At 46.5% G+C, this 25,463-nt stretch overlaps 1 protein-coding gene across 7 annotated transcripts; it reads right to left on the reverse strand.

Moving 5' to 3' along the window:
* Positions 1 to 4,658: 4,658 nt before the first annotated feature.
* On the reverse strand, positions 4,659 to 25,397 carry RBM23 (RNA binding motif protein 23). 7 transcript variants are annotated; one of them, XM_074393219.1, is made up of 15 exons: positions 24,637 to 25,395; positions 18,930 to 19,005; positions 17,178 to 17,290; positions 16,896 to 17,006; positions 16,243 to 16,290; positions 13,008 to 13,178; positions 12,427 to 12,480; positions 12,164 to 12,281; positions 11,918 to 12,070; positions 11,389 to 11,526; positions 9,494 to 9,559; positions 6,485 to 6,680; positions 5,972 to 6,091; positions 5,807 to 5,876; positions 4,659 to 5,726 (listed from the first exon to the last, which is right to left on the reverse strand). In XM_074393219.1, the coding sequence occupies exons 2-15, from the start codon at positions 18,993 to 18,995 to the stop codon at positions 5,723 to 5,725; spliced, it is 1,428 nt and encodes a 475-aa protein (XP_074249320.1). In that variant the 5' UTR covers positions 18,996 to 19,005; positions 24,637 to 25,395; the 3' UTR covers positions 4,659 to 5,722. The 7 variants fall into 7 exon arrangements, with proteins under 7 accessions (XP_074249320.1, XP_039324950.1, XP_039324952.1 ...); XM_039469016.2 differs by lacking the exon at positions 16,896 to 17,006 and having other exon boundaries at positions 24,637 to 25,003; XM_074393220.1 differs by lacking the exon at positions 4,659 to 5,726 and having other exon boundaries at positions 5,803 to 5,876; positions 24,637 to 25,397.
* Between the last annotated feature and the right edge of the window lie 66 nt (positions 25,398 to 25,463).

The raw sequence follows: 25,463 nt of genomic DNA on the forward strand, positions 1-25,463 counted from the left end.
AATTGCTTGAACCCAGGAGGCGGAGGTTGCGGTGAGCCGAGATCGCGCCATTGCACTCCAGCCTGGGTAACAAGAGTGAAACTCCGTCTCAAAAAAAAAAAAAAAAAAAGATTAAGGAATCTGAAGACAGAGTACTTGGATTAGAATCCCTAACTTGCGCCGGGCGCGGTGGCTCAAGCCTGTAATCCCAGCACTTTGGGAGGCCGAGGCGGGTGGATCACGAGGTCAAGAGATCGAGACCATCCTGGTCAACATGGTGAAACCCCGTCTCTACTAAAAATACAAAAAATTAGTTGGGCATGGTGGCGCGTGCCTGTAATCCCAGCTACTCAGGAGGCTGAGGCAGGAGAATTGCCTGAACCCTGGAGGTGGAGGCTGCGGTGAGCCGAGATTGCGCCATTGCACTCCAGCGTGGGTAACAATAGCGAAACTCCATCTCCAAAAAAAAAAAAAAAAAAAAAAAAGAATCCCTAACTTGCTAACTTTGTGCTCATGGGGAACATTATTTAACCTTTTTGGATATATTTCCTTGTTTACAAAGTAAAGATAAAAAAGAAATCCACTTTTTTGAGAGTAGTTGTGAAGATTAGGTGACTTAATACATATAAAATGATTAGAGTGCCTAACCTACAAGCCTTGCATAAATGTTAACAAGTACCATTACGCCACCTCCTATCACCTCATCTTTCAGAGTCTCTTCACTGTCCAAGTGTTGCTGCCTGATTTTCACTAAAGCCTTTCCATTACAGGGAAAAGAGGGACTGTGATATAATTCCATCCTTCAAGTTTTTACTCACTTCCCTTCATTACATGCTCCAGGACTAAAGGTCAAGCCTCTTCTTCTACTGGTAACTCCTATTTGGGAGTTGTTCAGAGTCTCAGGAAGTAAGCAGAATTCCTGTCAAGAGCACAGCAGTTTAAAGAACAGCAAAGAAATGCCACCACCTTCGAGAATATAGAAGCATATATAGACTATAAGCCAAAAATCAGGTGAGAATCTTTTTTAGAACTCAGGACTGGTGGAGAAATTTAACTATGCTGGCAAAGGATCTGGGTCACAAAGTCACCCCTATCTTCCCCCTCCCTCGCCACCATGTGCAGGTAGATGTTGAGGGAAGTTTCTTTTACCTTAAGCTGGGCCCAGAATCTGTTCACTGCCTGCTTCTCTCCACTCTAACCACCTCCTATGGAGGGCTGAATAACAAGAAGGCACTGAGTCAGCCAAGTACAGTGGCTCACGCCTGTAATCCCAGCACTTTGGGAGGCCGAGGTGAGCAGATCACCTGATGTCGGGAGTTTAAAACCAGCCTGACCAACATGGAGAAACCCCGTCTCTACTAGGAATACAAAATTAGCTGGGTATGGTGGTGCATACCTGTAATCACAGCTAATTGGGAGGCTGAAGCAGGAGAATTGCTTGAACCTGGGAGGCAGAGGTTGCGGTGAGCCAAGATTGCGCCATTGCACTCCAGCCTGAACAACAAGAGCAAAACTCTGTCTCGAAAAAAAAGAAGGCACTGAGTCACAAACACCGACACCAACTGTCACTCACTAGATACCATCACCTTATATGGAGTAAGACTGGAAATTGTCTTAGATATTTCCTTACTTCTGATACTGTCTCTCTCCCAGAAAGAGGCTGTGTGAGGAACTAATTACAAGGAAGAACTGAGGTGGAGGGATCCAAGTGTAGGAAGGCTAAAGTAGCTAGCGATGGAAACCTAGGGAAACCAAGCAAAAGAGGGCAAGGAGGCAAGGCCTGTGGATATTTACAGTAGTCTGAAGGAGTCCAAGCTAGCTGTGAAAAGACCCAGTTCATGGCCTCAGGATGACTAACAAAAATGGTACCCACTGCACTTCTCAAAATGCATTAGAAGCCAAATCAATAACTGTAGGGGTACTGGGTCATGCCAGCAGCTTCTACCTAAAAATAGCACTTCCTCCTTCCCTTCCCCTAAGGTCCAGAAAGCAAACAAGGATAAGACAGGGGAAGGGATGGGGGTGGTAGCCAGGAGAACAGCAACAGCAGGTGAGATCCAGGCCTGGAAGAATCAAATGCTGTGGTTTGAATGTGTCTTCCAGAAGTTCACACTGGAAATTTTACTCCCAATGCAACAATAGTATTGAAGATGGGGCTTAAGACAAGGTGACTGGGTCACAAGGACAGAGCCCTCATGAATGGATTAATGTCACTATCACAGGAGCAGGTTATCATGAAAGAGCTGTTATAAAGCGAGTTTTGCCCCTGGTCCCCTTTGTCTTATGTGCTCGTTTATACCTTGCGCCCTTCTGCCATGGGATGACCCTCACCAGATACAGGAACCATGCTCTTGAAATTCCCAGCCTCCAGTACTGAGAAATACACTTCTTTATAAATTACTCAGTCTGTGGTATTGTTACAGAAGCAGTAAACAGACTTAGGAGCTAGAGTCCCACTGGCCTTTTCCGACTCAAGCAGTTTTCAAGTACTTAAATGATTTTGTGTTAAAAGCAACCCCAGAGGCTAATATCACTGGCTTAGAAGTCTGAGAGCTGACAAATTAAAATCTAACAGCAATTATACATATTTTTAGCAGAAGAAATTCTTAGCATTTTGTTGCCATAGAGATCAAAAAAGGAGGCCCACAGAGCCCTGCCCCTAAATTCCGTCCTTCTCCTTTCATTTGGTCCCTAAGCAGGGTGAGAAAACCTCTCCCCCACCCACTTATTTTAAGGCAGTGGTAGGTACACTTTCCCTTTCACAGAGGTATTTCTGGAATACTCAGTTCCCTAGAATTCACTGGTCCCAGGCCTGTGTTATCCCAGGCAGAGCCATATGGAAAGCAAGGGTTGAAGGGACCGACAGGAATAGTAGACATCAGGTCAGGGGAACCCTGCTGTTATAAAAGACCCAAATCCCTTTGCATACTGGACTGGGACTGCTACTACAAAGAGGGTCAAAGGTAAGTACAAAGGCCAATAAAGTAAGAATGCTGAGCTTAGGAGCCTCCTCTGGTACTTAAGCTCTTCAAGATCACAACCTACCTCCCCCAATACCCAAGGAAAAAAGTACAGAATGTAGTACTGTCATAGTGCCACCTGCTGGAAAAGTAAGATCTGTCCGTAAGCACAGAGAAGGAGCCCGTTAAGTCTAAAGCTGTCCAGTGGGTAGGTTGGGATGGAGATAGTAAAGATGTCGATAGATGGAGAAGACAACCATGGGATCAAGAGTGTAATGTGGATACAGAATAGGAAACCCATTCCGTGAGTTTTCATTTTTCTTTTTTTGAGATGGAGTCGTGCTCTGTCACCAGGCTGGAGTGATCTTGGCTCACTGCAACCTCCACCTCCCGGGTTCAAGTGATTCTCCTGTCTCAGCCTCCTGAGTAGCTGGTATTACAGGCGTCCACCACCACACCCAGCTAATTTTTGCATTTTTAGTAGAGATAGGATTTCTTATTTATTTTTTAGACGGAGTTTCGCTCGTTACCCAGGCTGGAGTGCAATGGTGCGATCTCAGCTCACCACAACCTCCGCCTCCTGGGTTCAAGCAATTCTCCTGCCTCAGCCTCCTGAGTAGCTGGGATTACAGGCACGTGCGACCATGCCCAGCTAATTTTTTTTGTATTTTTAGTAGGGACAGGGTTTCACCATGTTGACCTGGATGGTCTCGATCTCTTGACCTCGTGATCCACCTGCCTCGGCCTCCCAAAGTGCTGAGATTACAGGTGTGAGCCACCGTGCCTGGCCCAGGATTTTTTTTTTTTTTTTTGAGACGGAGTTTTGCTCTTGTTACCCAGGCTGGAGTGCAATGGCGCGATCTCGGCTCACCGCAACCTCCGCCTCCTGGGTTCAGGCAATTCTCCTGCCTCAGCCTCCTGAGTAGCTGGGATTACAGGCACGCGCCACCATGCCCAGCTAATTTTTTGTATTTTTAGTAGAGAAGGGGTTTCACCGTGTTGACCAGGATGATCTCGATCTCTCGACCTCGTGATCCAACCGCCTTGGCCTCCCAAAGTGCTGGGATTACAGGCTTGAGCCACCGCCGCACCCAGCCCCAAGGATTAAAAAAAAAAAAAAAAAAAAAAAGCCGGGCACGGTGGCTCAAGCCTGTAATCCCAGCACTTTGGGAGGCCGAGGCGGGTGGATCACGAGGTTGACAGATCGAGACCATCCTGGTCAACACGGTGAAACCCCGTCTCTACTAAAAATACAAAAAAATTAGCTGGGCATGTTGGCGCATGCCTGTAATCCCAGCTACTCAGGAGGCTGAGGCAGGAGAATTGCCTGAACCCAGGAGGCGGAGGTTGCGGTGAGCCGAGATCGCGCCATTGCACTCCAGCCTGGGTAACGAGCAAAACTCCGTCTCAAAAAAAAAAAAAAAAAAAAAAAAAAAGATGGGGTTTCACCATGTTGGTCAGGCTGGCCTTGAACTCCCAACCTCAGGTGATCCGCCCACCTTGGCCTCCAAAGTGCTTGGATTACAGACGTGAGCCACCATGCCGAGATAGGATTTCACCATGTTGGCCAGGATGGTCTCGATCTCCTGACCTCATGATCTGCCCACCTTGGCCTCCCAAAGTGCTGGGATTACAGGCGTGAGCCACCATGCCCAGCTGAGTTTTCATTTTTCTTTCTAAAGATGGTTAAATAAAATAAATAAAAGAAAGAAAACACAATGGTGTTACTAATCTTTTATAATCCCTAGAAACATCATGGTTTGGGCTCATAAGAAGTTGTCAGACACACACACAACAGAGACCACACACAAATGGGAAACAGCCTACATAAGGAGGCGGCTTGCCTTTTGTAGAAAGTTTTTATACATATACACACACACACACACACACACACACACACACACATATATATATTTATGTACACAGACACAAGGGGATAAAATCCAGTGAGAAGGGCTCACACATGCCCAGGTAGGAAATGGGAGCAGCTTTAACTGCCAGGGTTGAGGCCACAGTAGAGGCACACAGGAAGTAGTAGAGAGTAGCAGCCTCCCTCCATCCTCCCACCCTGGGCCAAAGGGAGGACCTTCGAGGAAGGACAAGTATTCAAAGGAAGATGGAAGACACGAAAGGTACACTCCACCTCTTACTAAATTCCTGAAAGCCCCTAAATGCCTGGCAGGATAGATCACCCCCATGCCTCCTAGCAAGATGCTTAGTCTACAGTACGTCTGGCCTCAAGCCGGCCTCAAGGTCTGAGGGTGGCTTCTCAATGCACAAATGCATGCTATCTTGTAGGGCGCTTGTAGCAGAAAAGAGCACCTTCAAGGCTCACCCCACAAACTCAGTCGTCTTGATTCAGAGGTTCTAAGGGTTTTCCTTGACAGACTGAAGGATAAAGGTACAGGAAAAGGAGAGAGGTCAGTGCCTTCAGTTAATGCCCTATGGTCTTCCCAGTGGGGGAGGAACTGAGGAATCACTAAGGTGTAGGAAAGGGCAAGAAGGTCATCTCAGAGACAATACACATGGAGAAACAGGTACTCAATGCAGGTGTAGATTCTGCTTTCTTCAACTGGGCGTTTTGCTCAGCAGAGTCCATTTCCAGTGGGGCCGTGAGCAGGAGCTCTTCTTGCTGTCTTAAGGGTGGCCCCAATTCCCTCAGAGACAATGTCCATGGCCTCAGGATGGCTTGGTCCATAAAATGGAGAGATGGGGCCATGGAAGAGGAGATGTGAAGTAGCAGGACCCAGAGGCACAGGGAGGCAGTCTGCTGTGCCACCGATTTACCTGTGGAAAGAAGAGGTAAATGGGAAGCCAAAGGAAAGAGAAACATCAAACACTAGAATGAGCTAGGTCCTGAGACTCACATGGTCTGAGGGGTAAAGAGGCTGGAGAGCTGGAAGCACTGGGAGGCAAGGTTCAGGGCTGGACTCAGAGCTAAAACAAAGAGAGGCAGTGTGATTAAGCAAGCACAGTGTACTCTTTCTTTCCAGATCCCAAATCTTCCCTTCCTTTCCCAAGACCAAGACTACCAGTCAGAGCTGCTGGGTTCAGGGCGCCCAAGGGAACTGCTCCATTCAGTTGTAAGGTAGCAGCTTGGGCGGCGGCAGCAGCAGCAGCAGCAGTGGTAGTTGGCAGTTGGATTCCAGAGCCTAAAAGGAAAGTAAAAGGTGGAATTAGACCCCAAACCTTAATCTAAAATTCAACCCCATACTCTTTTTTTTGAGACGGAGTTTCGCTCTTGTTACCCAGGCTGGAGTGCAATGGCGCGATCTCGGCTCACCCCAACCTCCGCCTCCTGGGTTCAGGTAATTCTCCTGCCTCAGTCTCCTGAGTAGCTGGGATTACAGGCACGCGCCACCATGCCCAGCTAATGTTTTGTATTTTTAGTAGGTACGGGGTTTCACCATGTTGACCAGGATGGTTTCGATCTCTTGACCTCGTGATCCACCCGCCTCGGCCTCCCAAAGTGCTGGGATTACAGGCTAGAGCCACCGCGCCTGGACCCTCAACCCCATATTCTTCACCTTGTGGAGATATTCTACCTTCTGCCAGTTTGGCCATAAGCTGCAAACGTCCACCTGCTGATCCCAGATCCAGCTCCTGGTCCCCATCAGGGAAAGTGATGTCTGTGCCACCATCCAGTCGCTCAGTCACATGGCCAACCCTCATAGGTCGACCAGCAAGCTCAAAGCCATTCAACTGTTCCAGGGCCCGCCGGGCACACTCAGAGTCAGAGAACTATGAGAAACCCAGGCCATGTTAGTCACCTCCTCACCAAAAACATGCTCTCAAAGCCCCAGTTAACACTCCTTAGTCCTACTCTCCCAGGAAAACTGTATACTCACTGAGGTACAGTACAACTTTTCTTTCCCAGAAAATATGACTCATATCCATCACCTCAAAATGGTTGTCTGAAAAGGACCTTTTCTGGCAGACTCAATAGCAGTCACTTTTCAATCTTCCAGCTCCATTAAGAATCTAACAATAAGGCCGGGCGCGGTGGCTCAAGCCTGTAATCCCAGCACTTTGGGAGGCCGAGGCGGGTGGATCACGAGGTCGAGAGATCGAGACCATCCAGGTCAACATGGTGAAACCCCGTCTCTACTAAAAATACAAAAAAGTAGCTGGGCATGGTGGCACATGCCTGTAATCCGAGCTACTCAGGAGGCTGAGGCAGGAGAATTGCCTGAACCCAGGAGGCGGAGGTTGTGGTGAGCTGAGATCGCGCCATTGCACTCCAGCCTGGGTAACAAGAGCCAAACTCCATCTCAAAAAAAGAAAAAAGAATCTAACAATAGGCCGAGTATGGTGGCTCATGCCTGTAATCCCAGCACTTTGGGAGGCCAAGATGGGCAGACCACCTGAAGTCAGGAGTTCAAGACCAGCCTGGGCACCATGGTGAAACCCCTGTCTCTACTAAAAATACAAAATTAGCTGGGTGTGGTGGTACATGCCTGTGATCCCAGATACTTGGGAAGCTGAGGCAGGAGAATCACTTGAACCCAGGAGGCAGAGGTTGCGGTGAGCCGAGATCACGCTATTGCACTCCAGCCTGAGCAACAAGAGCGAAACTGCATTTCAAAAAAAAAAAAAAAAGCAAAAAACTCTAACAATGCAAAAGCTTATTTATTTTTTGAGATGGAGTCTTGCTCTATCACCAGGCTACAGTACAGTGGCTCAATCGCAATCTCAGCTCACTGCAACCTCTGCCTCCCAGGTTCAAGCAATTCCCCTGCCTCAGCCTCCCAAGTAACTGGAACTACAGGTGCGTGCCACCATAGCCGGCTAATTTTGTGTGTGTGTTTTAGTAGAGAAGGGGTTTCACCACGTTGGCCAGAATGGTCTTGATCTCCCGACCTTGTGATCCGCCCACCTCGGCCTCCCAAAGTGCTGGGATTACAGGTGTGAGCCACTGTGCCCAGCCTGCAAAAGTCTATTACTGCAGGAAACCTAGCCTAACAGGTTATTTCAAAAATGGGTATATCAAATGGAAGACAGGCTGAGAGCCAAGGCTAGTGGGCTTTTAATTCAGTTTTGTTTTTTGTTTTTTGTTTTTTTTTCTTGAGATGGAGTTTCGCTTTTGTTACCCAGGCTGGAGTGCAATGGCGCGATCTCGGCTCACCGCAACCTCCGCCTCCTGGGTTCAAGCAATTCTCCTGCCTCAGCCTCCTGAGTAGATGGGATTACAGGCACGCACCACCATGCCCAGCTAATTTTTTGTATTTTTTGGTAGAGACGGGGTTTCACCATGTTGACCAGGATGGTCTCGATCTCTCGACCTCGTGATCCACCCCTCGGCCTCCCAAAGTGCTGGGATTACAGGCTTGAGCCACCGCGCCCGGCTAATTCAGTTCTTTGTACTAATAAGTTTGAGTTCTTAGTCAAGTACTATGAATCTGAAATTCCTAATTCCAGGCTTAGAAAGGAACACACCCTAGTGCTGAGACAAGGCAGCATGCACACCCTCACATACACACCAGAGGTGCTGATTAAGTGTTCTGCTGACCTGAAGGCCTTTACTCTCTAGTCCCTTTTATCAGCAGTACCCAGCAACACCTTGGTATAAACGATTCCCAGTCTGCTATTTGTATAAGTGTCAAGGTTGTTGACCTAAAAGGCAACAACACAAGGGCAAAAATGCCGCACAGAAGCCTTTCTGTATCTCAGTCACACAGAGAGCTAGAAAAGGTTACAAAGGTTACTCACCACCAAAGAATTGTCAACACCACAGCTAGCTCTCTTTAGCTAGCTAACAGTATTACCTGCCTAGGGCTTGGCATGTGGTACTGACAGTTCCTAGGCAGGTGCTACACATGGCTTGCCTTTACTGGCTACTAGTGAGGTGAGTAATTCCAATGGCAGAATACAACCTAATGCCCCTCTGCCTGTGGGTAACAGTGGGGGTGTATGCTGCCTGGATTAAACCCAGAAGATACAGGTTCTATCAGACTTTGTGGCTGGCAGCCAGTTCTCAGCCTGGAGTCACATGGGGCTTGAAGAACCAGTTATAGGAATTGGAAATAATTTTGTTGGAATGTCAGTAAAAGGTGAAACTTGCCCATAATTAGGTAGCCTCACTATTCTCCCCACAGTGCTTGCTATGTTAATAACTGATCCTTCTCAATGCAGAAATTGCTTCAAGTGGGGTAGCACCAGAGGGGAATATAATTTCCTATTACTACCCCTGTTATGAGAAACATCAATTCTATAAAGCATGTCTTTAAAAGCCCATACCTAACCTCCCTTATGCCCCCAACCTTTTAGCTGCAGTCTGGTTACTATTACCCAAAGAGCCAAGGTGCAGCACAAGGGAAGCTGCTTGAACTCCTGGACACCCTCATACCAGGGCCACTGACAGAGTGTAGGAGCAAAGCCAAAAATCTCAAGCAATGCTCTCATCTCAAGGAGTAGAAGGCTAGTCCAAGCTTCAGGCACCAGGGTTTATGAGTCGTTTAGACAGTTCCTAAAGGAGGAGGATGAAGCTAAGCTGCAAAATCAGACAAGTGGACAAACCCAAAGTAAATAAAAAATTAAAAAGACTAGAGACTCACCGTGATGAAACCATAACCTTTAGAGCGGCCTGTATCTGAGTCCTTCATCAGGACAATATTATCAATCTGTAGTAGAACAGTAAGAAATTATTAGTAAACTTTTGACTAGCCCATACACCTTCAATCTTTCCTACTCAGATTGCTTTTTTTTTTTTTTTTGAAACAGAGTCTCACTCTGTTGCCCAGGCTGCAGTGTAGTGGTGCGATCATTAATTTTTGTATTTTTAGTAGAGATGAGGTTTTACCATGTTGCATGTTGGCCAGGCTGGTCTCATACTTCCGGCCTCAAATGATCCACCAGGCTCAGCTTCCCAAAGTTCAGGAATTACAGGTGTGAGCCATCACGATCTGCCAATATTTCTAACTTTCTACCCAACAAATTATCTCTCTTTTTTTTTTCACAAATTACATCTCTATTTATTTATTTTTTGTGGCAGGGTCTCACTCTGTTGCCCAAAATGGAAGGCAGTGGCACAATCATGGCTCACTGCAGCCTTGATCTCTAACGCTCAAGCAATCCTCCTGCCTTAGCCTCCCAAGTAGCTCAGACTACAGGCATAGGCCACCACACCCAGCTAATTTTCTATTTGTAGAGACAAGGTTTTGCTATATTGCCCAGGCTGCTATCAAACGCTTAGGCTCAAGTGATCCTCCTGCCTCAGCCTCCCAAAGTGTTGTAATTATAGATTAAGCTACAGTACCTGGCCCAAATCTTCTTTTCAAAAGAAACAGCAGGGCGTGGTGGCTAATCCCTGTAATCCTAGCACTTTGGAAAGCTGAGGCGGGCAGGCAACATGGCAAAACCTCATTCCTACAAAAAATACAAAAATTAGCTGGGCATGGTGGTGCACACCTACAGTCCCAGCTACTTTACTGGAATTAGGAGTTCTAGATTCCAGAACTAAAATTTACTAGGTAGGAGGGTCACTTGAGCCTGGGAGGTCAAGGCTGTAGCAGCCTTGGGGGAAAAAAAAAAGGCCACCTTTTACCAAAACATTTCTACCGACTAATGCTTTTTTTTGCCCCACCCCCACCCCCCTGAGACAAGGTCTCACTCTGTCACCCAGGATGGAGTGCAGTGGCATGGTCTTAGTTTACTGCAGCCTCAACCTCCCTGAGCTCAGAGGATCCTCCCACCTCAGCCTCCCAAGTAACTGAGACTACATGCACATGCCACCATGCCCAGTTAATTTTTTGTAATCCTTGTAGGGACAGGGTTTTGCCATGTTACCCAGGCTGCTCTCAAACTCCTGGGTTCAAGCAATCCACCTGCCTTGGCCTCCCAAAGTGCTGGGATTACAGGTATGAGCCCCTGTATTCCATTTCTTAATTAGTAATCTTTTTTTTTTTTTTTTTTGAGACAGAGTTTCGCTCTTGTTACCCAGGCTGGAGTGCAATGGCGCGATCTCGGCTCACTGCAACCTCCGCCTCCTGGGTTCAGGCAATTCTCCTGCCTCAGCCTCCTGAGTAGCTGGGATTACAGGCACGCGCCACCATGCCCAGCTAATTTTTTGTATTTTTAGTAGAGACGGGGTTTCACCATGTTGACCAGGATGGTCTCGATCTCTCGACCTTGTGATCCACCCGCCTCGGCCTCCCAAAGTGCTGGGATTACAGGCTTGAGCCACCGCGCCCAGCCTTAATTAGTAATCTTAATCTTACCTACTAATCTTTCTTAATCGGGCCTATTATTTGATATCATTATGTCTAACTTATTTGTCTACCGAGCACATGAACAGAGATGGGGGCCAAACTTTCACAGCATAGATTCGTATGTCCATCATGATGTACACAGCAGGTTAATCCTGGCCAGGCAGAACAGAGAAGCACACTCAAACACTCACCCTCCCCACTTCTTCCAATTCCCTTCAGAGGTTTTTCTCACTTCTACTCACTTTACCAAAGGGTTCAAAGATGCCTCGGAGCATGTCTTCAGTGATATTGAAGTGCAGGGAACCCACGTAGAGGCGCATTGGTCCACCAGTGCCCTTTTGCAGGTTGTTGGCCATGGCTGCCAGTCGGTTTTTCTCTGCCTGGGGAAGGAGGAAATGATGGGTCGCATCCCACATTCCCTCTCCTCTTAAAATCTTTTTTTTTTTTTTTGAGATGGAGTTTCGCCCTTGTTACCCAGGCTGGAGTGCAATGGTGCGATCTCGGCTCACTGCAACCTCCGCCTCCTGGCTCAGACAATTCTCCTGCCTCAGCCTCCTGAGTAGCTGGGATTACAGGCACGTGCCACCATGCCCAGCTAATTTTTTGCACTTTTAGTGGAGACGGGGTTTCACCATGTTGACCAGGATGGTCTCGATCTGTCGACCTCGTGATCCACCCGCCTCGGCCTCCCAAAGTGCTGGGATTACAGGCTTGAGCCACCGCGCCCGGCTCTCCTCTTAAAATCTTATGGCTGTTTCTCAGCCTGCTCACCTGTGAAGCCTGTACAATGATAGGCACTCCCAGCAACCGTTGTCCAGTTAGCCCAATGGCCAGTGGCACAGACTGGATTTCACAGAATTCCACATAGGCAATGCCCTTAGAACGGCGTGAGTTCCGATCTGAGATGATACGTACGTCACGAACCTATCCAGGACACAAAAGAAATCCTGAGTTGGGCATAAAGGGAGCTAAAATGAAAATAAGCTACTCAGAAGAAAACTAAGGTGGGAGGATTACCTTGCCTACAGCAGAGAAAAAGTCCTCCAGGTCTCGAGGCCTAATGCGGGCAGCTAACTGCATACAGAAAACGGTGCGGGCATCACGCTCCTCAGGACTCAGATTATCAATTGGCTCCCTAAAGATTGAAATGTGTTGAGACCAGCCCTCCCAGTACCTGGTCACTAGCTAACCCTTAGGTACTACACATTCCTGTAATTTGGCTCAAATAACGTTTTATTCATAATTCACAATCCCTAAAAAAGTATTCATTATCAACTCACCTGACTGGGCTCTTCTCTCTGAAATGAGGACTCTTACTGTGTCCATACCTATGGCTAAAGAATAGAGAAAAACAAGAGTTGAAACCTTACACTCATTGGTCCATTGCTGGGTCTTCCATGGTGAGAAAACCAGATCCCAGCACTTTTTTTTTTTTTTGAGACAGGGTTTCCACTGTCACCCAGGCTGGAGTGTAATGGTACCATCTCAGGTCATTGCAGTCTCTGCCTCTGCAATCCTCTCACCTCATCCTCCTTATGTAGCTGGGATTATAGGCACACACAACCACATCTAGCTAATTTTTGCATCTTTTTGTAGAGGCAAGGTTTCACTATGTTGCCCTGGCTGTTCTTGAACTCCTGGGCCCGAGTGATCTTCTGGCCTCAGCCTTCCAAAGTGCTGGGATTACAGGCATGAGCCACTGCAGCCAACAGTAAAATTTTAATGCCAACGCTTTCTGTGCCTGAGTATCCTGTCAATCACAATGTGTTATAATAAGCTCCCTCAAACAGGGTTCAGAGTACATTTGTTGTTTTATCCAGATGACTATACAAAGGTGAATCTTATTCACAAAAAGTGATACCCAGTGGGAAGTGGAGGACTCCTGTAGCGCACACGATCCTCACGACGATGGTCCCGACTTCGTGACTCACTATGTCGACGATCCCAGCTACGGCTACGGTGACGATGCTGCCGATCTCGACTTCGACTCTGACTGTTTCTCCGTCTATGCTGATCCCGGTCTCGACTACGACTACAGATGGCAACAACTCCAGTCATACCCACATCATGTTTAGGCAACAACCAAGTGCATATACAACAGCGGTCTCATAAGATCATAATGGTGCCAAAAAAGTTCCTACAACCTAGTGATATTACAGATGCTGTAATGTCGTAAAGCATACGTATTCCTTATGTGTTTGTGGTGATGCTGGTGTAAACAAAACTATTACCTATTGCACTTCCAGTTGTTTAAAAGTATAGCACATCTGATTATGGACAAAGTGGATCTCATGAAGACAAAGTAGACTACTGTTTACTGAAGATCAGGAAGGATAGGGAAATGGGGGGTGTGGGTGGAATAAACAGAAGTAGATTCATGGGTATAAATATATGATTTAATAGAAAAAAGGGCTGGGCACAGTGGCTCATACCTGTAATCCCAACACTTTGGGAGGCCAAGGTGGGTAGATCATGAGGTCAGGAGTTTGAGACCAGCCTGGCCAATATGGTGAAACTCTGTCTCTACTAAAAATACAAAAATTAGCCAGGCATGGTAGCATATGCCTGTAGTCTCAGCTACTCGGGAGGCCCAGGCAGAACCTCCACCTCCTGGGTTCATCGCTTGAACCCAGGAGGTGGAGGCTGCAGTGAGCCAAGATTATGCCACTGTACTCCAGCCTGGGGAACAGAGTAAGACTCTGCCTCAAAAAAAAAAAAAAAAAAAAAAAGAAAAAAGAAAAAAAAAGACCCAGGGCTGGGCATGGTGGCTCACACCTGTAATCCCAGCACTGGGGCGGGCAGATCACCTGAGGTCAGGAGTTCAAGACCAGCATGACCAACATGGAAACTACTAAAAATACAAAATTAGCCGGGTGTGGCAGAACATGCCTGTAATCCCAGCTACTTGGGAGGCTGAGGCAGGAGAGTTGCTTGAACTCAGGGGGTAGAGGTTGTAGTGAGCCGAGGTTGTGCTATTGCACCCCAGTCTGGGCAACAAGAGCAAAACTCCACCTCAAACAAAAACAAAAAAAAAGAAAATTAGCCAGGCGCGGTGGCTCACGCCTGTAATCCCAGCACTTTGGGAGGCCGAGGCGGGTGGATCACAAGGTCAAGAGATCAAGACCATCCTGGTCAACATGGTGAAACCCCGTCTCTACTAAAAATACAAAAAATTAGCTGGGCATAGTGGCGCGTGCCTGTAATCCCAGCTACTCAGGAGGCTGAGGCAGGAGAATTGCCTGAACCCAGGAGGCGGAGATTGCGGTGAGCCGAGATCGCGCCATTGCACTCCAGCCTGGGTAACAAGAGCGAAACTCCGTCTCAAAAAAAAAAAAAAAAAAAAAAAGAAAATTAGCTGAGTGTGATGGTGCACACCTGTAGTCCTAGCTACTCAGGAGGCTGAGGCAGAAGAAACACTTGAACCCAGGAGGTGGAAGTTGCAGTAAGCCAAGATTGCACCACTGTACTCCAGCCTGGGTGACAGAGCAAGACTCTGTCTCAAAAAAAAAAAGAAAGAAAAGAAAAAATAAGACCCAATGTTCGACAGGTCAGTAGGGTGACTACAGTGTAAAATAATCTATTACACATTTCAAAATAGCTAGTAGAAAATAATTTGAATGTTTCCTAACATAATGAAAAGACAAATGTTGGTCCGGTCGTGGAGGTTCACGACTGTAATTCCAGCACTTTGGGAAGAGACAGGTGGATCACCTGAGGTCAGGAGTTCGAGACCAGCCTGACCCACACAGAGAAACCACGTCTCTATTAAAAATACAAAATTAGCTGGGCATGGCAGCGCATGCCTGTAATCCCAGCTACTAGGGAGGTTGAGGCAGGAGAATCGATTGAACCCAGGAGGCAAGAGGTTGTGGTGAGCCAAGATTGCGATCATGCCATCGCAGTCTAGTCTGGGCAACAAGAGCAAAAACTCTATATCAAAAAAACCCCCAAAAAACAAATATTTAAGATGAAGGATATCCCAAATACACGGATTTGATCTTTACAAATTATATGTATTAAATTTTACACACACCAGGAACTATATACATCTATTATGCATCAATTAAAAATAAAACAATTATGTACAGTATATACTTTACAATAATGATGTTATTAAAGTATTTACTATACTTGTTATCAACATTCTAGAATGTATTACTTCTACTTTAAAAAAAAAAAGTTAACTATAAAACGGCCTTAGGCAGATCCTTCAGGAGGTGCTCTAAAAGAAAGCACTGTGACGGCAGAGTACAACTCCATGCGTATTAATGCCCTTGAAGACCTTCTAATGGGACAAGATGTGGAGGTGAAGGACTCTCTGTAGGCCTAGTCTCATGTGTCTTTGTGTCTTAGTTTTCAATAATAATGTTTAAAAAGTAAAAGACTAAAAAAAAATTTTTTTTTTTTTTGAGACGGAGTTTCGCTCTTGTTACCCAGGCTGGAGTGCAATCGCGCGATCTTGGCTTACCGCAACTTCCGCCTCCTGGGTTCAAGCAATTCTCCTGCCTCAGCCTCCTGAGTAGCTGGGACTACAGGCACGCGCCACCATGCCCAGCTAATGTTTTGTATTTTTAGTAGAGACGGGGTTTCACCATGTTGACCAAGATGGTCTCGATCTCTTGACCTCGTGATCCACCCGCCTTGGCCTCCCAAAGTGCTGGGATTACAGGCTTGAGCCACCGCGCCTGGCCTTAAAAAATTTTTTTAAATAGAAAAAAGCTTACAGAATTAAGGACATAAAGACAATTTGTACAGCTGTACAATGCGTTTGTGTTTGCAGCTAAATGTTTTTTTTTTTTTTGAGACAGGTTTTCAATCTGTTGCCCAGGCTGGAGTTTAGTGCTACAATCTCAGCTCACTGCAACCTTGAATTCCTGGGCTCAAGCAATCCTCCAGCCTCAGCTTCCCAAGTAACTGGGAGTACAAATATGCACCACGACACCTGGCTAATTTTTTTTATTTTTTGTAGAGACAGTATCTTGCTATGTTGCCCAGACTGGTTTTGAACTCTTGGCCTCAAGTGATCCTCCCACCTTGGCTTCCAAAGTGCTAGGATTAAAGATGTGAGCCACAGTGCCTGGCCCAGAATTACTGACCTGCGCTTTCTATCCCTGCTTCTACTATGGCTCCGACTCCTCTTCTTCCTGTGAAAGAGAGTATATATATATTTTTAATTATGAGACAGAGTCTCACTCTGTCAAGCAGTGGTGCAATCTTGGCTCACAGCAACCTCTGCCTCCCAGATTCAAGTGATCCTCATGCCTTGGCCTCCCAAGTAGCTGGGATTACAGGCATGTACCATCATGCCCAGCTAATTTTTTGTATTTTTAGTAGAGACAGGTGTCCAGGCTCATCTTGAACTCCTGGCCTCAAGTGATCCACCTGCCTCAGTCTCCCAAAGTGCTGGGATTATAAGTGTGAGCACCGCACCCAGTGAGGAATGTAAGTTCTTAAAGAGGTTTCATTATCACTGCCAAAGAGTAAGAATTACAGCAAGGCCAGAATGAAATAGAAAGCATGAAAAGACCAAAGCTCAGAAGATGATCCAGCAGGTTCACAGCAATTACACAATACCAACTTACAGCCCTGAAAGCTGCCAGGCATCTGAAGAGGCCATTTTCCCCCCAAAGCCAAGCAAAACCTGGTGTTTCCAAATCAGGGGTCCTCTTGCCTTTTTTTAGAGACAGAAGGGGTTTCAACATGTTAGTCAGGCTGGTCTTGAACTCCTGACTTCAGGTGATCCACCCACCTTGGCCTCCCAAAGTGCTTGGATTCCAGGCATGAGCCACCACACCCAGCCTCTCTTGTTGTTTTATTCAAATGAAGCATATTGATTCTAGGACTGATACACAAATCTACACTGGAAAGTGAAGACCAGATCATTACATCAAGTCATCATTATTCTCATGACCCAGTAGAGCCATTATTAAAAGTCAACAATCTTAAGACTCCCTATTCTGGTTATTTCTCCAATGGACACCACTGTTCCCCTTCCCCAAATTGCCAACCCATTTCTTCCTCCCACACTCACTTGCTTGTCTCCCTGATGGTGCTGCTTCCACTGGTCCCATTGCCACTGTTGCTGGTGCTGCTGGTGGTATTGCTAGGATAATTCTTTTTGACTTCTTTCCTTTGTTGCTCATCCTGAGGCATTCACCAGGAAAATGTCACAAGGTATAAACAAGGTGGCAGACACACAGATTCCATCGGACAAAGGGAACAAAGGTGGACAAGGAAGAAATGAAAGCTCTTGATTATCTAGATTTTGAGCACCTCTATTTCCTAACAAAGGGAATAAGAAAGGAAACAAAAAAGCTACATAAAAGGAAGACATCAGCATGACAGATTCTGATGTCAAACTTCAGCTAACACCTGTTCCACTGACATTTCCCAGGAGAGTTACAAATTGGTGCTAGGCGGGGGCAGTGGTTCATGCCTATAATCCCAGTACTTTTAGAGGCTGAGGCTGGTGGATCAATTGAGGCCAGAAGTTTGAGACCAACCTGGCCAACATGGTGAAACCCCATCTCTACTAAAAATACAAAAATTAGCCAGGCTTGGTGGCACACGCCTGTAGTCCCATAGTCCCAGCTACTCGGGAGGCTGAGGCAGTAGAATAATTTGAATCTTGGAGACAAAGGTTGCAGTAACTGGGATTGCACCACTGCACCCCAGCATGGGCAACCTAGAAACAGGAGGAAAGGGGAGAGAGGGAAAAGCAAGCAAGCAAGCAAGAATGTTAGTGTTAGGTGGGCCAGGTGCAGTGGCTCATGCCTGTAATCCCAGCACTTTGGGAGGTCAAAGCAGGTAGATTGCTTGAGCCCAGGAGTTCAAGACCAGCGTAGGTAACACGGCAAGACCCTGGCTCTATAAAAAATATATTAAAAAAGAAATTGGACCACGTGTGGTGGCTCACACCTGTAATTCCAGCACTTTGGGAGGCCGAGGTGGGCAGATCATGAGCTCAGGAGATCAAGACCACCATGGCTAACATGGCGAAACCCTGTCTCTACTAAAAATACAAAAATTAGCTGGGTGTGGTGGCGCATGCCTGGGAGCTACTCAGGAGGCTGAGGTACAAGAATCGCTTGAGGCCGTGCGCGGTGGCTCAAGCCTGTAATTCCAGCACTTTGGGAGGCCGAGGCGGGTAAATCACGAGGTCGAGAGATCAAGACCATCCTGGTCAACATGGTGAAACCCCGTCTCTACTAAAAATACAAAAAATTAGCTGGGCATGGTGGCGCGTGCTTGTAATCCCAGCTACTCAGGAGGCTGAGGCAGGAGAATTGCCTGAACCCAGGAGGCGGAGGTTGCGGTGAGCCGAGATCGCGCCATTGCACTCCAACCTGGGTAACAAGAGCGAAACTCCATCTCAAAAAAAAAAAAAAAAAAAAAAAAGAATCGCTTGAATCTAGGAGGCAGAAGTTGCAGTGAGCCGGGAATGCGCCACTGCACTACAGCCTGGCAACAAATCAAAAAAAAAAAAGAGATTGGTGCTAGGTCTGAGATACAGTGACTTTCTACTCTGTCACTTCATTTTGAGCAAAGCACAGATGGCCAATAACAAACATTATGTGCCCAACCCAACCCTGGTTTCTGAGGCCCTCTTAAAAGTATGGCTCTTAACTATAGTCTTCAGCAAAGTATACTATGTCTTTTATGATTATTCTAAACAATAAACAAGCAGGGAAAGAGTATTCATAAATGTTGTAAGTTGAAAGTGATGATCCACAACTACTCTTTCTTATTAACCCAATTCCAGGAGTGAGGTGGAAAATATTACCTCTTCTTTTTTATAGGGAGCTTCCAGCATGGCCTCAATCACTATATCAAAGTCATCGGATGCCATTCTATCAGATCTGAGGAGAGGATATTAATATGTAAGAACCTGTTTTATATTTTTCCTCCCTTTCCAGCATCACACATTTCCTTTCCCCTCCAAGAAAGAGACTTCAGGTTATATACATTTCAGTTCTGTTTCTTCAACTGCAAAGGGACCTTACCAGATGTCACTTACTCTAGGTTTATTTTTACACTCTACAGATCTGAACTAGTTCTGCTTTGTGGCTTAGAATAGTGAAGGATAGGCCAGGCAAGGTGGCTCACACCTGTAATCCCAGCACTTTGGGAGGCCAAAAAAAAAGAAGAAAAAAGAAAAAAAATAAACAAATATAGGCACATTATTTCCAATAAAAGGGTAAAGACGTAAGACAAAAAATCAGAAGTCAAAGCAACACCAAAATGCGGATTTGCCCTAAGGTATTTCTCTCCACCCACCCCAAACACCAATAATTAGGGCTTTATCCCTAAGCATTTTCTATCCAATATCAACTATAGTTTAGGTAACTCAGAAATATGAGGATTAAGACAGGCTCGACCAATCACATTTTGAAACCTTTCTGTCTGACAGGCAAGGTGAAACTTGCCTCCCCCAAGCTTTCACATCTAGCAACTGCCTTTCCCCAGGCTGTCCACCACTAGTTTGTCAAATAGAAAAATAGAACATATCAAAGAAAACCAATAGGATAAATTATTCAAAAGTTATTGGTCTGAAATTATCAACCCATACAACATGGATGAATCTCAAAATAATTACGGAGAGTGAAAGAAACTAGCCCTGCCCGCCAAAAAAAAAAGTATACAATGAACAATTCCATTTATATAAAATTCTAAAAAATGCAAACTAACCTATACTCACAGAAGGCAGATTAATGGTTGCTTAGGGATAGGAGTGAGGGGAAGGGCTGGGAAAAAAAGAATTTTAAAAGGACACAAGAAAAACTTTGGGGCCAGGAGTTGTGGTTCACCCCTGCAATCCCAGCACGGTGGGAGGCTGAGGCAGGTAGATCACCTGAGGTCAGGAGTTCAAGACCAACCTGACTAATATGGTGAAACCTCATCTTTACTAAAAATACAAAAATTAGCCAGGCGTGGTGGCACATGCCTGTAATCCCAGCTACTTGGGAGACTGAGACAAGAGAACTGCTTGAACCCCCGAGGAGGAGATGGCAGTGAACCGAGATCGTGCCACTGCACTCCAGCACTCCAGGCTGGGTGACAGACCAAGACTTCGTCTCAAAAAAAAAAAAAAAAAATTAGCCAGGTGTGGTGGCAAGTGCCTGTAATCCTAGCTACTCGGGAGGCCTGCAAAGGCCAAGATCATGCCATTGCACTCCAGCCTGGGTGACATAGCAAGACCCTGTCTCAAAAAAATAAAAACAGGCCGGGTGCAGTGGCTCACACCTGTTATCCCAGCACTTTGGGAGGCTGAGGTGGGCAGATCACCTGAGGTTGGGAGTTCGAGACCAGCGTGACCATCATGGAGAAATCCCGTTTCTACTAAAAATACAAAATTAGCTGGGTGTGGTGGCACATGTCTGTAATCCCAGCTACTCGGGAGGCTGAGGCAGGAGAATTGCTTCAACCCATGAGGCAGAGGTTAAGGTGAGCTGAGATGGTGCCATTGCACTCCAGCCTGGGTAACAAGAGCGAAACTCCATCACAAAAAAAAACACAAAAAAACCCCAAAACTTTGGGAGTGATGGTTTGATGGGTGTTTATCAAAACCCAACTAAGTGCACATATTAATGTATAGTTTTAGTGTATGTGCTGCCAAAGTGAGCACAATATATACAGTTTTATTGTGTGCTCATTAAATGTACCTCAATCATGATGTTAAAAAAAAAAAGCTGAGAGCGGTGGCTCACACCTATAATCCCAGCATTTTGGGAGGCCGAGGCGGGTGGATCACGAGGTCAAGAGATCAAGACCATCCTGGTCAACATGGTGAAACTCCGTCTCTACTAAAAACACAAAAAATTAGCTGGACATGGTGGCGCGTGACTGTAGTCCCAGCTACTCAGGAGGCTGAGGCAGAATTGCTTGAACCCAGGAGGCGGAGGTTGCAGTGAGCCGAGATGGCGCCACTGCACTGCAGCCTGGGTAACAAGCGTGAAACTCCGTCTCAAAAAGAAAAAAAAAGAAAAAAAACAAGCTGGGTGCAGTAATCCTGTAATCCCACCACTTTGGAGGCCAAGGCAGGCGGATGACCCAGGAGTTCGAGACCAGCCTGGCCAGCATGGTGAAACTCCGTCTCTACTAAAAATACAAAAAATTAGCCAAGCATGGTGGCGTGTGCCTGTAATCCCACCTACTTAGGAGGCTAAGGCAGGAGAACCGCTTGAACCTGAGAGGTGGAGGTTGCAGTGAGCCAAGATCGCACCACTGAATTCCAGCCTTGGCAAAAGAGCAAGACTCCGTCTCAAAACACACACACACACACACACACACACACACACCCACCCCAAGGAATGTCTATGCAAGGAAGCTATCATAATCAGACTTTTTCATAACTGTAAGAACTTTGTTGGCCAGGCACAGTGGCTCACACCTGTAATCCCAGCACTTTGGGAGGGTGAGCCAGGTGGATTACCTGAGGTCAGGCAGGAGCTTGAGACCAGCCTGACCAATATGGTGAAACCCTGTCTCTATTAAAAATACAAAAATTAGCTGGGCATGGTGGCAGGTGTCTATAGTTCCAGCTACTCAGAAGACTGAGACAGGAGAATCACTTGAACCTGGGAGGTGGAGGTTGCAGTGAGCAGAGATCACACCACTGCACTCCAGCCTGGGCGGCAGGGTGAGACCCTGTCTCAAAAAAAAAAAAAAAAAAAAAAAAGAAGAGCTTTGTCCTCTTTAAAGCAGCTAATGCCCTGTGCAACAATGCAGCCCTGGTTGCTCTAAGAGTCCATATCCTGCGGCCCCCTGAGGCCATTTATCCGGCCCCCCGCCGCACTTCAAGAAGGGGCACCTCTTTCATTGGTGGTCAGTGAGAGGAGCACAGTATGTGGCGGCCCTCCAACGGTCTGAGGGACAGTGAACTGGCCCCCTGTGTAAAAAGATTGGGGACACCTGATTTATATTATCTACAACTGCTAGGTACTATGCTAAGTATGTTATAAAGAGATAAGATTTTTTTTTTTTTCCCCCAAAGACGGGGTTTCACCATGTTGGTCGGGCTAGTCTTGAACTCCCAATCTCAGGTGATCCGCCCACCTTGGCCTCCAATGTGCTTGGATTACAGACGCGAGCCACTATGCCCGGCCCAAGAGATAAGATTTCTTAGAGAAAAATTAACTGGAGCAAAATTTTAGGGTTAAAATGGAAATCAAGCCAAAATCAAATAAATCAGTATACATAAAAACCAGTGAACTCAATTTCTTTTTTTGAACTCAATTTCTGTCACCTAGGCTGGATGGAGTGCATTGGCACAATCTCAGCTTACTGCAACCTCCGCCTCCCAGGTTCAAGTGATTCTCTTGCCTCAGCTTCCCAAGTAGCTGAGATTACAGGTGCCCGCCACCATAACCAGCTGATTTTTATATTTAGAGATGGGGTTTCACCATGTCTCCAAACTGGTCTCCAACTTCTGACCTCAGGTGATCCATCCACCTCGGCCTCCCAAAGGGCTGGAATGACAGGCATGATTCACTGCGCCAGACTTCAATTTATTATAACAGCTTTATATTTATTTTGCAATCGAAGATAACAAATGCTGCAGAAAGAGAATGTGATTCATACACAAATTTTTTAAAACTAAGGTTTTTTGAACTGCTCAAAGTCATACACAGCTCAAGTGCTGGGCAGAGCGGGTGGCCCATGACTGCAATCCCACCGCTTTGGGAGGCTAAGGCTGAAGAATGGTTTGAGGCCAGGAGGTCTAAATAAACAACATAGTGAGGCCTCATTTAAAAAAAATACAAAAATTAACTGGGCATGGTGGCATGTGCCTGTAGTCCCAAAGACTTGGGAGCCTAAAATGGGAGGATTGCTTGAACCCAGGAGGTTGAGGCTACAGTGAACTGTGATCATGCCACCGCAATCCAGCAAAATTTCAAAAAGAGAAAAGGTCACACAGCTCAAATCGAGGCACTAATTTTTTATTTTTATTTTGAGACAGGGTTTCACTCTGTTGCCCAGGCTGGAGTATAGTGCTGCAAATCTCGGCTCACTGCAACCTCTGCCTCTCTAGCTCAAGCCAGTTGCTTACCTCAGCCTCCCGAGGAGCTGAGACCACAGGTGTGCACTACCATGTCCGGCTAACTTTTCACATTTTTGGGTTGTTCTGTAGAGACACAGTCTCACTATGTTGCCCAGGTTGGTCTCGAATTCCTGGACTCAAGAGATCCAACCACCTTAGCCTCCCAAAGTGGTGGGATTACAGACATGAGCCACCACATCTGGCCAGAGAAGCTAATTCTTGTTCAGAAAGGTTTTCTGACTCCAAATCTAACGTTATATCCATTCTATCAGGTTGCTTCTCATATGTTTTGTTTTGTCTTTTTTTTTTTTTTGAGACGGAGTTTCCCTCTTGTTACCCAGGCTGGAATGCAATGGCGTGATCTCGGCTCACCGCAACCTCCGCCTCCTGGGTTCAGGCAATTCTCCTGCCTCAGCCTCCTGAGCAGCTGGGATTACAGGCACGCACCACCATGCCCAGCTAATGTTTTGTATTTTTAGTAGAGACGGGGTTTCACCATGTTGACCAGGATGGTCTCGATCTCTTGACCTCGTGATCCACCCGCCTCGGCCTCCCAAAGTGCTGGGATTACAGGCTTGAGCCACCGCGCCCGGCTTGCTTCTCATATGCTAATTAACTTTAAAGGAAAAAAAAAAAAGTACACAGTATACCAATATATCTACTTTTAAATATATATTCACTGAACATAAATGTTCTTCTGATAGGTTTATCAAAACAATCAGCTTCATTAGCCAAACCTCACTGTGAGTCTTCTATATCTTTGGCATGTACAATGTATACTTAAAAGTATTAAAAACCAGACTAATATATACTATCTAATTCACTGTGGAAAAACGGTTCTAAAAAGAAAAGTTTTTCATACGCAGCTGTTTCTTTCAGTCATTTTGGCTGCCAAGTCTATACAAATTTTGTGTTATAAACTGTTTTTCACAATCTGCCTTTTCCCCTCCAAATGAAATGCTTGATTTCCAGAAACGCTCATTGAGTGCTAATGCAGGGTAGGGACCACTTAACACACACACTAAAACTTTCACTTAAGTTTACAAGCCTCTACAAATGAACTTCTTTGAACCAAGTTTTCACTTGGTTTCACAGAAGAGTGGTGCAAGTAGCTGAAAACGGATGATGCGTGTGGTCTCAGGCCACGAGGGTCGATGTTCCCTCTCCAGTGTGGGCAACCCTAAGTGTCACGGCTGCAGGGACCCGGAAAGAAAAATCACAGGATCCTAGAAACCGCATCTTTATCCGTACAGGATACAGCCACGAGGATGCCCACCTCTAAAGTCGTGCCAACGGGCTACATTTTAAGTAGCTAACACTTCCAAGTAAAAACAAGCCTAAATCTGTTCATGACGCCATTTTCTGCCCGTGACGTCAGGGGGAGGCGCCGTGCAGCTGCGTCACGCATTAGTGACGTCTGATGGGGGAACAGGGTTTCGGGGTTTCTCACCAGTTCCGGGTCCCCGCAGCGATGTCCCGGTTCTCTCCGTTCCTTTGGATATGTTGCGGGGAGTGAAGCTCGTATATTTTCTAGAGTCTAGGCAAGAAAATCAGCAGGGCAGATACAGCTACTCCTCTTCCAGCAAAATGGCGGCAACTCCACGGTCTTCCAGAACCTTCCCCAATCTGCGCATGCGCCAAAACACCCCGGCGTTGGCAGTAACCTCACTGGTTTCGCGGCAACCGTCCGAAGTACAGGTTCTCATTGGCTAAAGCCCTAAGTACGGGTGGAGCAAACTCAAACGCGTCTTAGCAACCACCGAATTCCCGTTGATTGGCTAACCTCAGACTTCAGGAAAGGGAAGCGTCCTTTGGTAGCCGCCCATCACTCATTGGTTAAATGACTTGCGGAGGGCGGGGAAAACGGGATGGGGAACGGGAGTGTTAAGAAGCCACCGACCGCACTCTCCCGGCGCTAGTGCAGACTAGACCAATGCGATGGGCGTAGCCAACGAAGAAGGACAATTGGCATCCTTGACTACCCCTGCTCTCATTTGCCGAAGAAGTCACGTCGGTCTTCCCGGTTAAACTTTGTAGAGAATAGCGGCGTTTGCTTCACGTTCAGATCCTAAACTCCAGATCCCCGTTCAGAGCTGGCTACCTACAAACCCTCCCGACCACCTCTCCTGAGCTGGGTGCTTGGGACCTAGGAAAAGCAGGTCTTGCCACAGACTTGTCTTCGTCCACACTCTGCCCTATCGTCAAGGCCTGGTCCCACAGGTCACAACTTCCGTTCAAATCAGTGCCCCCCACCCACCCCCAATTTCCCACTGCAAG

This window comes from Saimiri boliviensis, chromosome 2 (assembly GCF_048565385.1).
Source record: "Saimiri boliviensis isolate mSaiBol1 chromosome 2, mSaiBol1.pri, whole genome shotgun sequence".
Lineage (NCBI taxonomy): Eukaryota > Metazoa > Chordata > Mammalia > Primates > Cebidae > Saimiri > Saimiri boliviensis.